Source organism: Mandrillus leucophaeus, unplaced genomic scaffold, assembly GCF_000951045.1.
Source record: "Mandrillus leucophaeus isolate KB7577 unplaced genomic scaffold, Mleu.le_1.0 Scaffold371, whole genome shotgun sequence".
Classification (NCBI taxonomy): domain Eukaryota; kingdom Metazoa; phylum Chordata; class Mammalia; order Primates; family Cercopithecidae; genus Mandrillus; species Mandrillus leucophaeus.
In genome coordinates, this window is record NW_012103932.1 from 914,899 (window position 1) to 929,123 (window position 14,225).

The 14,225-nt window shown below is 38.9% G+C and overlaps 1 protein-coding gene across 1 annotated transcript in view; it reads right to left on the reverse strand.

Moving 5' to 3' along the window:
- Window positions 1-14,225, reverse strand: part of PTK2 (protein tyrosine kinase 2) — a 342,995-nt gene that overhangs the window by 146,505 nt on the left and 182,265 nt on the right. The window contains exons 14-15 of the mRNA XM_011990150.1: window positions 13,139-13,169; window positions 9,292-9,344 (exon numbers count right to left, since the gene is read on the reverse strand). Of these exons, the coding sequence (XP_011845540.1) occupies window positions 9,292-9,344; window positions 13,139-13,169 (84 nt within the window). The remainder of the gene's footprint in view (window positions 1-9,291; window positions 9,345-13,138; window positions 13,170-14,225) is intronic.

Here is a 14,225-nt window from a genome sequence, read left to right on the forward strand (position 1 = left end):
GGGTGCCATTTTGTGGCCTCTGATGAAACCTAAGCATTAATGTCAATAGCTGCTAAAACTATTAGGTGAAATGCTCATGGGGACGTTCCCATGTATGGATCAGAGAATGATGGGACCTAAACCCATTGATTAGTCTTCACATCACAAAGAACAACCAGATGTACATCACCTATGAAGTTTTCTTGGCGGCGGGGTGGGGGAGCAGGGCGGGGCAGAAATCAAGCCCAAACTGGATCAAACTTCTCTAGATTCTAACAAGCAGCTTATGGGAAATAAAGGGGCCAGAAAAGAATAGGTTAAACAAAACAGCATCATAGAGATGTAATCAGCCTAATCCAGAACGAGAATAGGAAAACGGACACAATTTCTTCAACAGATTAATTGCAACTAGTTAACAAACAATCAACAAGGTCTAGCTGACACATACAGGAGATGCTGCAAGCAAATTCACAAAGTACTTCTTGTCTGACTCTTGTTTAGATGAAACCACATATGAAAATGGGACAATAAGGGACATTTGAACACTGACTGGATAGCTGATAATGTTTTGTAAAAAAAAAAAAAAAGAGTCTCATCTTTTAGGAATAGTTATAGGTGAAATATGCCTTAGATTCGTTTTAGAATAACCAGTAGGGATTATGTGTGTATGTAAGTGGATGGAGGCAGAAGTGGATGGAGGCAAATTGGCCAGAAGATTTTAGTTGCTGAATCTGGGTGATGATGATATGAAAAATCATGATACAATTCTATTCTCTCTTTTCTGTATATGTTTGAAATTTTCCATAAAAAGTTTTAAAAACTCAAAATTCAAAAGCACAGTAGGCACTTAATATTTGTTCATTTCCATGGTCTCCTCTTTGTAAAGGTATCAAAAATATTTTGTCTTGACTCATGCAGTTTGATTTTAACCCACAATTATTGTATAGCTATAAGCTACAAACTGGGTGGGGGAAGACTTGAGGTCAAATTCTAGAATTTATATTTTAAACTTTCAAGCATTCCCTTTAAAATTATTTTCTTCAAAGAAAAAAAAACTAGGCCTTTTGATGTTAGCAATATTTATTTTATATTTGGTAAGATGATGATACTTGGGCTTCTTGTGTTTTAGTAACACGTTTTAAAAAAGACTGAGAAGTTTAATTATTGTTAATAAGTTTCGCCAGAGGATCAAGATGGTTCATGAGCCAAGTATACCCAACACTGCCAACTGTGAAGCATTTATTTTATAAAGACAAAAATACATTTTTGTTTATAATACTCTCATATATTTCTTTCTCCTTTATAGCGTGGAGGCTGCTTGGGAGAAGATGGGAATAATCTCTTCTGGAAACAAAATTTTAAGACTGAGCTGGATTTCTGTGGGCTGGAACAAGTTTATAAAAACAAAAATCCACTTTAGATTTTTGTTGTACTCATTATTGCTCAGCTTTTCATTTAGCCTTTTTAAAAATTTGAAAGTGCCTCAGGCTACCCCTTGCCAGGGAGGTCTGTGAGTTTCTGTCTGCACTGTCTGCACTGACTGCAGCTGAGACGAGAAGCTCAACTCAAGGGTGAAGGAGTGGTTCTGGGTCCTTTTTCAAGATACTACTTAACAACATACGATGTTGATATTTCAAAACCTACATGACTTCCAAGTATTCTTCTCAACTGCTTTAGAACCCGTAGAAGAAAGGGTATGACTAAGAAGAACACCCAAATCTCAGTAGTGGCATAGGGAGTTCAAATGATGTAATGGTGGGAGAGGGAAGGCTATAGGAAAGAAGGTAGCACAGCTGGGCTATTTTGATTATTCACTTCCTTATTCATGCACAACACGATCAGCCAGTCTGTCTGTATGAAGTCAGTGACAACTGTACACTTCTCAATGGTTTGGAGTCTCTCCTAATACCAGACTGACTACAAAACACTATTCATGACTGTTGAAACGAGAATAATTTCCAGTGAGCCAGGTACTAGGAATAGGTCAATAACATTCAACACCTAGTACTTTGTGCACATAAAAATTATTAGAAGAATTAATTTGATTACATTATGTCACAAATCATATAATTCACAAAAATGAATTTATCTTTTAAAATTTAGTTGTTTTTTTGGGGGGGAGGGGGCAGGGTCTCTCTTTGTCACCCAGGATGGAGTACAGTGGGGTGATCTTAGCTCAATGCAACCTCCAAATCCCAGGGTCAAGGGATCCTCCTACCTCAGTCTTCTGAGTAGCTGGGACTATGGGCACACGCCACCACGCCTGGCTACATTTCTTGCAGAGACAGGGTTTCACCATGTTGCCCAGGCTGGTCTCAAACTCTTGGGCTCTGCCTGCCTTGGCCTCCCAAAGTGCTAGGACTACAGGCGTGAGGCACTGTGCCTGGCCTAAATTTAGTTTTACTTTTTAATTTTTTCAGTGTCCCTTGGATTTGGTAGGGAAAAAAATGAACTACTTATATAACAGGTGATAGTGCTCTAAAATTAGGGCAGTTTTTTTTTCTTTTCTTTCCCCTTTTAATTCCTAAAGGCTAGCATTTAAATCAAGCTTTCAGCAACAGAGGCTACCTTGGTAACCCACACCATTATCAAAATTGAAATTAGAGTGTAAAACTAGACAGAAGAACCTTTTTCAAACTTGAATACAGGGCACATTTCTGAATTTTAATGAAAAAGTTGGAACTGAGTCAGTACTATCCTATTCCTAATAAATGGGGGGAAAAGAACCTTAATGGAATCACACTCAAACTCTTCCAAAGTATTATTCCCTTCCACACATTTATATCATCAAGCTTTAGAAATGAGCCAACATAGGCTAGGTGCGGTGGCTCACACCTGTAATTCCAGTATTTTCAGAGGCAGAGGCAGGCGGATCGCTTGAGCCCAGGAGTTTGAGAGCAGCCCAGGCAACATAGGGACACCCTGTCTCTACAAAAAAAATATAAAAATTCACCAGGCATGGTGGTGCACACCGGTAGTCCCAGCTACTTGGGAAGCCAAGGCAGGAGGATTGATTGAGCCTGGGAGGTTGAGGCTGCAGTGAACTGAGATCAAGCCACTGCATTCCAGCCTAGGTGACAGAGGGAGACCGTGTCTCCAAAAAAAAAAAAAAAAAAAAAAAAAAAAAAAAGAAATAAATGAGTCAATATGGTCTAATGTAAAGAGAACAAACCTTGTAGTCCAAGATCAAGATTTCCAGCAGGCTATTACTCACTAGGTGTGTGAACTTGGCCAAACCACTTCAGCTCTGAGTGTCTTAATTTCATGTGTAAGGTGAAAATATTATGAAGACTCTCATGAGGTTTAAACAAAATGACACTTGTGGATGGGCCAGGCATGATCTCTAAGCCACATGCATATGTAAATAACCACCTGTATTTATAAGTGGCATAGTCATGAATAGGTAACAAACCTAGTACATCAGAGACCACACAGAAAGAGATAAAATGCAGTAATTATTATAGATGATACCACCTTACATTTTATAGAACTTTACAGTTTACAAACCACCTTTGCATATACAAGTGAGCTGTTTTAGAATCTGTAATGAAGCAGCTTAATACAAAATACAAATAACATTTATTTCATTAGATGTTTTAATAGTTCAGAATAATTTCCAGTCACTAACCTGGAAAACCTAAAAGTAATCTTACATAAAGGAAATTATGCTGCATGATAAACAACTGAACCAAAATAATCTGTTAGAAAATTAAAAATTTATTTAAATTGCAACAAATACTGAAAAAGTATCACAAAGGGCCAGGCGTGGTGGCTCAAGACTGTAATTTTAATTCTAGCACTTTGGGAGGCTGAGGTGGGTGGATCACCTGAGGTCAAGAGTTCATGACCAGCCTGGCCAACATGGTGAAACCCCATCTCTACTAAAAATACAAAAACTGGCTGGGCATGGTGGTGCACAACTGTAGTCCCAGCTACCTGAGAGGCTGAGGCAGAAGAATTGCTTGAACGTGGGAGGTGGAGGTTGCAGTGAGCCGAGATCATGCCACTGCATTCCAGCCTGGGTGACAGAATGGGGAAAAAAAAAAAGTATCACAAAGTAGTATAATTGTCCTTTAGCATGAAGGGTTTAGAGACAATCAAATCAAGCATTTGAAAAAGATCACTACATTGGTTTACATGACAGAGATACAGATGAGAAAACTTGTATTATCTCCAGTCCCACACGTGTAATCCAAATACGTAACAAGAGCCATGTGCATAATGCAATGGTACTACTATCATGTGTTATCTTGTACTTCTGGTCATAATTAAGGTTTTACTGCTTGATCAAGGGCTTGGTTATTTTAGAAAAGAAAAAAAAAAAAAACCCAAACACAATAATCAACCAAACAAAAACCCCAAGTTTATACCTTCAAAATATTTAAAATACAGCTTTACTCACTGATTTGGAACTATCTGATTTCTAGGGTAATTTTAACCCACACTACCACTGTTTAAGCACCCCCTCCCCGTAGATGCCACATCTCCTCTTTCAGCATACTTTATGAAAGACTGCAGCACTCGAATTTCAGATATGTTCTAAGTTGTACTTGAGCTCCACAATAAGCACAAGTTTCTTTATAACTTAATAATTAGGCTAAAAAAAGACCTCTTTAGGTTCTCAGAAGAATATAGGCAGGAAAACATGTTGTTCTGTTCGATATTTTTGTAAATCTCTGTTAATCTTACACTTATTTTTATAGAGAAATACTGTGTGAATTTCAAAGATACACTGTTCATATATTCAACATCAACTGTCATTGCAATCTTACTGAAGGTGATCCAATAACTACCTTTATTTTGCAATGAATAATGAAAAAGTACCTGGTATCTTCTCTCTGGAATGTAAGGATATTACTTTATTTGTCATCAAGAGAGATCCACTAAGAGCTGCAAACTGTCCTAAAGTTATCTAGACTCTCACTTTTTCTGTTGGTTACCCTCTCCTCCCTTGCCCAATATCTCCTAGGAAAGAATCTAGAACTATTTACAATGATTCCTAGGAAAAAAATCTAGAACAACTTACAGTGACAAGCTTACAGGTAACCCCTTGAGAGCCCCAGTGACATTGCTCCAAACATTCCTGCCTTTCTGCTGTCTATTCCCACTACCCAGAACGCATTCCTCTAAGTCCCAGCATACCTCCATACCTTATGGAGTTAATGGATTTATTTAAAAACAATTATAAAACTAATATCCCAGAAAATAAAGAGATAAACAGAACATGTCTTTACATGCAATGGGTTCATGGTTTTATGGACAAGATGGTTTCTAAAACACAATGACATCCATTTTAGGACTATGCATGAGAGAGAAATGTATAGTGCTCTGAGGAGGAAGAGTCCAGATCTTCTTAAAGTAGTCAAGAAAGGTTTCTATGAGGTACTGACATGTGAACTCAGGCTTGGGTCAGGTAAGAACTCTTTGGTTGTGAAGAAAAATGGGAGAGCCAGACAAATCCCACAAAGACTCTCCACCTTCATCGACACTTGGGAGTGTAACAGTAGTTCATCAGTACAGGGGAGTAAACTCTCAAATTGCTCATGACAGGCAGTAGAGCCTAGAGGGTAATAATGACCTGAGTTCCAATCCTAGTGCCATCATTTTCAAGCTGTGTGACACTGAACAAGTTTGCTTACCTTTCTGAATTTAATTCTTTGTATCTGTGAAATGGAGAGACAATAAAGACCTTGCAAGGCCACTGTGGGATTAAATAATATTTAGCATTTATGAAGGGCTTTACAATCCCACAAGAGTTAATACATGTACAGGTTTATTGTCATACAGATCACAATTTTAAACAGCTTTCCTGTTGCTCTCAATTTACCTGCTTTATTTTAATTTACTATCTATGGCTTGACTCTTTCACAAGAACGTAAACTCCATAAAGGGAGGGACGTGGCTTTGTGTTCTAGTAAACTCCAGTATCTAGAATTCTGTGCTTGGCATGCTGCAGGCACTCAAGAACTACCTGTTGGTTGGATTAATGTAAAAGTGAGGTCTCATCAATCCCTTAGGGCTTGTTAGGGGTTAAATGAGCTATCGTATGACAGAAAAACAAGTAATTCTGGCTGGCATATAGTTGATTGCAGCCTCACCCTACTATCCTAGACACTGAACAGGCTCACTGTGGAGAAGCACATGCAGAATATCACAAGGATCCAGGAGCAGTAGGGCCTCTGCCATGGTGTGTCAGCACTACATCCCACATAGTACAGTGTTTCCAGGTTGGCAGGTAAGAAATAACCCTGGGATTTAGTAATATTACTGTTTTTCTAGGTATTGGCTTAACAAAGATGTCCCTAGAAATGTCAATTACCAGCTTTGGGGCTAAATGCAATGCACTGGTTCCTGGCCAGCTAGGCTGGTCAGTTTTTACGTTTTATAGTTTTTGTGGAAGATAGAAACATAACACACCATTGAATGTCAGGATGATGGAAGGAAAGAAGGAAGGGAGAAAGGAAGGGAGGGAGGGCCGGAATGCAAGAAAAGAAATATGCCACGCTTGTTTGGTTTCCACGTAAGTGAGTAAGTAGTAGGTAGAATGACTAAGGACAAACAAGAGACTGAACAATTAATGCTATGTCATTAAATATCCACTGGACACCAATTATTCTTTGCTTGGATTTTAAATCACCTAAGTGACAGTCATATATAGAAGTATTACTAACTCTGAAAGTGAAAATATTTTTACATGTAATGATGAAAAGAGCAAGTCTGGATGGAATAGCTCAAGCAGAACAACAGAGATAAGGAGGTTGGGAGAGGCACAGCCACCAACTTTTTTTGGCTAAAGAACAATGTAGATGAGGAGGCGAGGGAGGACTGGAAAGGTGGGTGGTGGGCAGATAATGAAAGGTCTTGGAGGGCTAAGCTGAGGAGCCCAAACTTCATCTGATGGATACTAAATTATTACTAAAAGTTTCCGACCAGAGAACTGCCTATTTAAATCAACATGGTAGCAATCTAAGAACTAACATGGAGAAGGTACTGAAGTATGAACTCCTAGTTAAGGAATACCTAGGAAGAAACAATGAAAGCAGGATCACAAGTAATTCAGGTGGGTGTTAAAGCCAGACATTAGAGTTTGAATAATGACTCCAGATTTTAGCAACTGTGTAACCTTGGGCAAATTATTTAACCTCTCTGGGACACAGTCTCCTCAGCTATACAATAAGAAAAACTATCTTATAGATTTGTTGTAAGGACTAAATGAGATGATACATATACAAGAACACAGAACATAAACCTGAGCCTGGAACACAGTATCTACAAAAGTACTCATAAAATGCCAGCTAACTTTATTCTTAACGGGGTTCTGAAATAGGATGAAAACACTGAGATCATAAAGTGGGGGTTGGCTGGAAGAAGTAAAATCCAAAAGTTTGGTGGTGACCAGCTGCTAAAAGACACATCTGAGGTTTAAACCTTGAAAGGAGAGTATTGATCAAAAGAGATTAGTAAAATAGGAGGAAAAAGATTTGAAGGTACTGCTGGGGCCTATTTTATTACATTTCATTATTTTGTTACCCAAAGACAGATGCCAGAAATAGTCCTTATTAACATAATGGGACATTTCCCTTCTCTCTTGATCAAGTCTGGGGAGACTGTGGAGACAGTGTGTGGCAAGCACCAAAAGGGAAGTCCCCAGGGCTCATCCCAAAAGCTGCTTTACAGTTTGGCAAGAAGATGGACCAAAGGGCCTGTGAGTTATTCAAAGCCCTGCTCAAATCTCAGCTACTCTACAGAACATCCTTTGACGCCCAGCAGCTGCTCCCTCCTCCGGACTCCTATGACTGTAGCATGTGTGGTGGTCTCTCTCTCTCCAACTAGATTACAAACTCCATGAGGGCCTGGCAAGTTCGCCAACTCTCTGTACCCACCACAGACTGAACAAATGCAAACGCTGAGTGTTGTTTAGTGCCCCAGTGTCACTACTGGAAACTAGGGCTACTCCATGAAGTCACAACTAGGCTTATAAGGATGATTAACTGTTACCTGAGAACATGCTGGCAACCCCGAAGCTGTCCATAAGACCAGCTCTAGCACTCCAACCTTCTACTTAATGAGGAAGTGAGCAATGATTTCTCAAGCAGTAGGACTTTGGCAGTATCACACATCATTCACCTTTATTGAGTATCTTTGCCAAGTGTGCAAATACAAGCAAGAATACTTCTTGAGGAAGGGCTTATGGGACATTTGTGCACAATTAAAAAGAAAAACAAACAAGGAAGCCAGGCCCAGTGGCTCACACCTATAATTCCAGCACTTTGGGAGGCCAAGGCAGGTGCATCATCTGAGATCAGGAGTTTGAGACCAGCCTGGCCAATATGGTGAAACCCTGTGTCTACTAAAAATACAAAAGTTAGCAGGGTGTGGTGGTGGGTGCCTGTAATCCCAGTTACTTGGGAGGCTGAGGCAGGGGAATTGCTTGAACCTGGGAGGCAGAGGTTGCAGTGAGCTGAGATCGCGTCACTGCACTCCAGCCTGGGCGACAGAGTGAGACTCTGTCTCAAAAAAAACTGATTCAAAATAAACACGAATTGGGTCTTTTCTAAGTGAGATGCTAAAGTTAAAAGGAAACTATTATTTCAGAAATGTAACATATATGTATGCACATATATAAGAACAAATTATATATGTGCGTATACGGTTATGTATGTATATATGTGCATATACAGATGTATATATGTGCATATGTATTTTAAGATATCAAATGGGCCCACAGAAGATGCTTTCTCATCCTCCCCCTTTCCTTTATTTCCCACATTTTTAAATGGGGAAAAAGGCATATCTATTTTGAAACATACCAAGGAAAGTACAACACAATCGCACCAGCAAATAGTTAAGATAATGCTCATGCCAGTATCTTAACTATATTTTTAAAAAAGCAATATTCAAACAGCATATTAATTGTGAAATACAAAAATTGTTTTAAAATATCTCATATTTCCTGAACTTCAAAAAATAAATATGCAAAGTATATTCTACTGAATTGCAAAGATAAATTATAATGGCAACTTCATTCTGGATATGATTAACATGATATTATTAAAACCCAAAAATAATTTGGAATTCTATATAACTTGCTGAGTGATCTGGTATTTTACCTATGTCCCATCTAAAAAAATAAAATCTATGAGCCATACTGAAAACTATTTAATGATGGTAAAATTATGCAAATTTGGATAGCCAGAATGCTTATTTTCATAAGCTATTCTAGAATGAAGCAATTATACCAAAAATAGACATCTATGATCATCTTACCCCATGAGAGTGCTTTTCGAGGTCTGCTACCTAGAGCCCCCTTACCTGACACAGAGACGGCGTGTGTCCGCATGCCTTGCTTTTCGCTGTTGGCCAACCTGTGACAGACAAGAGCAAAGCTGTAAGCCCTGCAATTTCCCCAGGACCCCACCACTCGGCCTCATCAAGTAGGGAACTGCCTTGGATGAGGAAGACAAAATTTAGACAGGTGATTTCTTTAAAAATTGGATTCTATTAAAATAGCCAGGCTGCTTTAATGCTTTAAAGATCAGAAATTAAAATACACAACTGAAGGAATGTTGAACTGTTGTGAGAAAGATACTCTTGACAATAATTTAAAACAATGCAATACAATTTAATCTGGTATGAATAGGTTAAATAAAAATGTAAATGTAAACGCTACACAGTAAAGGATTGCCCCAAAGTTATAAGAGAAAAACCATACACCTGGAAGTGAATTTTGCTCTCTAAAACATAATATGAAATACTATAGGATGACTGGTCCTTCTTAAACTTACGGCATGTAAAAAATTATCAAGAAATATATTAATATGTACTATTACTTACATACTTAAAAAAGTAATCTCACTGTATCTTGCTACTTGCTTCATGAAATGGTTTAATGCTAGTTTTACATATTTACCCACAAAAAATAAAATTTTGGCCAAAAGTCTTTCTGCCATTTAAAAAATGCAAGTACAGTTAGTAAAACACAAAATACAGGGAAAAAAGGAACCACACAGTCTTTAGATGTCAAAGTTACCTGGTCTTTTTATAAAAGCAAACCTTTTCCAGATGAAATACTGACACTGAAAACAATATAGGTTGAATATCTCTTATTCAAAATGCTTGGAACTAGATAGAGTGTTTCAAATTTCAGATGTTTTGGATTTTGGAATGTCTGCATATACATAATGAGGAACCTAGGGGATAGGACCCAAGTCTAAACATGAAATCTGTTTATGTTTCATATACACCTTATACATGTAACCTGAAAGTAATTCCATACAATATTTTAAATAACTTTGTGCACAAAACAAAGATTTGACTGCAACCTGTTACACATGAGGTCAGGTGAGGAAGTTTCGACTTGCTGCAACATGTTGGTCTCAAAAAGTTTCAAATTTTGGAGCATTTTGAACTTTGAAGTTCCAGATTAGAAATGCTCAACTTGTACATCGTTTTGAAGCACTATAACTATTTAATGTGAAACTGTATAATCTCTATAATAATCACGGCAAACAGCCATAGACTTGTGTTCGTTTTACAGAATTCACCAAATATCTGAAATTTTATATCTTTAGTATAAAAATTTAATCAAAATTGTTTTCTAACAACTCATTACTTTCTCTTCCATTGCAGCTACATGATTTATCACAACTTACCTTTGAACTATATTGGGCAGTCAGAGGACACACATTTTAAATCAACAAATTACATCATTTCCTTCCTTGCTCTGTTGCCAAAACACTGGGGTTTTCCTTTGTCCACATCACAATCATGTATGCTGTCGCTAAGCAACTTTATCACGATAGCTTGGATTTCAGCACTTATCTGATCAATAGCAATAATGGTGTCCTGATGCTTTAAGATTTGTGGAAATTCCACTCTTGTAAAGTTTGCTTCATTTATTTAGTTTCCTGTATCTGTTAACACTTCTAATGTACTACCTTCCTCACTCACTTTCATACCTATGTTCACGATTCCTCTATATGTGTGTGTGTCTGTAAGAAATGGGGTGGAGTTTTACGAAGTCACCCAGACTAAAATGTGGTTGCTATTCACAGGCATGATCACAGTACACCATAGCCTCAAATTCCCGGGCTTCAGTGATCCTCCTGCCTCAGCCTCAGAACCACAGGAACACACCACATTGACCAGCTTTGATTTTAATCCCAAAATTATCCCTTAACTTCCCACAACTAAAGGTACACTAAATAAACATTAGTTCCTGCCCTGATACGACCCCAAATGAACCTCTATCAGACACTGCTGATGCTGTAGAGTGCACTGTCCAAAGCTAGAGGTGCACCAGCCACTTGCAGACCCTGCCTGCGCGAGGCCCATAGTACTGCATATGACCTTGGCTGTCAGCAACTCGCCAGGTTGCCCAGGGAGGGCAGACAGGTTAAAAGGCCATGTTTAGGACTCTGGCAATTAATAACTAGAAACGATCATAGGAAAACATGATGGGGATGCTCTCCTGGCTTGTGGGTGGGTCAATGAGGTTTCTACAGGAAGTGATGTAGAATGAGACTTAGAAGATGAGTAGGGCTTAGTAAGGAAAAGCGGGTTGGAAGAAGAGTGAATCATGCAAAGACAAAATACTAGCAATGACCTTCAGGGAAAAGAAAGGATGTTTGCTCCCGGAATTCAAAAAAAAGTTCAGTGTACCTGAGGAATAGTATGAGGAGTAACAAAAACCAAGGCTAAACTGAGCAGGGAACAATCACATGGGCTCCTGAAAGCTAGGTTAAGAATACTGCAAAGTATCCTAAGAGCAAGAGTAGGTCACCTAAGATATTTAATTAGGAAAGCTTCCTCAAGCTGTATGTAGCACAGAGCACGGATAGGCTAAGGAGCAACACTGGACAGAGACTGATTTAGCAGAAGTACACAGAAAAGAGTTAATGTAGCAGGACTGTGACTGACTTTACACGATTGTCCCTTGCCTGGTATCTGGGAACTCGGATTTTCACGGAGTTGCCACCATCCCCTGACAGGTATGGTACACTACGCCTAAAATGTTTGTACAAAAAATGTGGTTTATGCTGAACTCTTGCTTTCCCTCTGGGAGTCTGGAGTTTGGATGCATGCCAGGCAGAGTGTGCACGTATAAAGAATCCCCAGTAAAAACCCTGGGCACCAAGTCTCTATCGAGCTTTCTCAGTAGGCAACATTTCACACAGGTCGTCATAATCCACTGCTGGGGAATTCAGAGTGTCCTGTGGCCTCCATTGGGAAAGGACCCTTGGAAGCTTCTGTCTGGTTTTCCCTGGACTTCACCCCATGCGCCTTCATCCTTTGCTGATTCTGCTTTGTATCTATCTGCTGTAATACATCATAGCTGAGTCTTGTGACTCAGATCTTGGGGACCCCCAACACAGGAGTGTACTTGGGTAGCCCAGATAGCTAAACACAGGGGAGACACAGTGGGAAGGTGGTGAAGCAGATGGATCCATTTAGAACATGGAACTGGAGGAAATAGTAATGGACTGGCTACGGAGAACAAGGAGAGGGACAGAACAAAGCTCAGGCCTTACCCTCTCTATTCCAGTGGCCTCTTAGGCTCACTGTTTCTCTTTAGTGTCTTGGAAAGTGCAAACATTTCTGCAAGCACTTACCACACAGCTATAACTGTGTGTTTACCTGTGTATCTGATTGCCTAGATTTTAGCACTCATATCTTAGTCCCCAGTTCCTAGCAAATTGGCTGAGAATATAAAATTATATAAGTTATTTTGGTATTACTATTTGATTCTTTTAATTTTGTAGATCAACACACCTACTATGAAATTCAGGAAATAAACAAGAAAATTAACATAAATCATTTCTTTTAATTTTCATACTTGTAAAATAGCCAGAATGCCACATATTTTCAGGTTCTTGTAAAGATTAGCAATAACATATGAAGCAAATGTTTAACAACAGGCTCTCGACATTATGATTATTCTTTAGCTCTCCCATAGAACTTAAAGGAAAAATTGAAACTTTTTGATTAAGACTAAATACTTAATAAAATTTAAAACTGACTTGATTTCTTTCTAGAATTGTTTCCTAGTTCCTTGATCATGTATATTGAATTTAATTTTTTTAGGAAAATGAATAAAGCATGGAAATTTCCTTAAACTTCCCAACAAAACAAAATAACAGTAAAAAAAAGCAGTACTTACTTTGGTATTGATGGCAAAGCCCGTTCACCTTCTGCGGGGAAAAAGACAAGAGATGTATAAGGCTCTTTTCACTCCTTTTGAAAAGATGGTGCCTAGATTCAGGGAGGAAGGATGAGGCCTATGTTGGTATTCCAGCAATGACCCTTTAAAGAAAGTTGCTACACTGTCTACCTTAGGTTCTCATGGTTTTATTTTCAATATTTATAACAAACATACACTGACTATTAGATACAATTGTTTAAAGGGTACTTGTTGCGGGAAGTCAGGGACCCCGAACGGAGGGACCAGCTGAAGCCGCGGCAGAAGAACATAAATTGTGAAGATTTCACGGACATTTATTAGTTCCCCAAATTAATACTTTTATAATTTCTTATGCCTGTATTTACTGCAGTCTCTGAACATAAATTGTGAAGATTTTGTGGACACTTATCACTTCCCCAATCAATACCCTTGTGATTTCCTATGCCTATCTTTACTTTAATCTCTTAATCCCTTCAGTCATCTTCTTCGTAAGCTGAGGAGGATGAATGTAGCCTCAGGACCCTGTGAGGACTGTGTAAACTGCACAAATTGTTTGTAGAGCATGTGTGTTTGAACAATATGAAATCTGGGCATCTTAAAAAAAGAACAGGTTAACAGCGATGTTCAGGGAACAAGAGAGGTAACTTAGAACTGGCCGGAACACAGCCATATTTCTCCTCTTTCAAAAGCAAATAGGAGAAATATCGCTGAATTCTTTTTCTCAGCAAGGAACATCCCTGAGAAACAGAATGCGCCCTGAGGGTAGGCCTATGAACAACCCCCTAAAGGCGTGCCATCTTTTATGGTCGAAGCTAAAGGGATGAAATAAGCCCCCATCTCCTGTAGCTGAAGGGATGAAACAAGCCCCGGTCTCCTGTACCACTCCCAGGCTTATTAGGACAAGGAAAATTCCCACCTAATAAATTCTGGTCAGGCAGGTTGTCTGCTCTCAAACCCTGTTTCCTGATAAGAGAAACTATTCCAATCAATAGAAAAAGAGGGAATCCTCCCTAACTCATTTTATGAGGCCAACATCATCCTGATACCAAAGCCTGGCAGAGACACA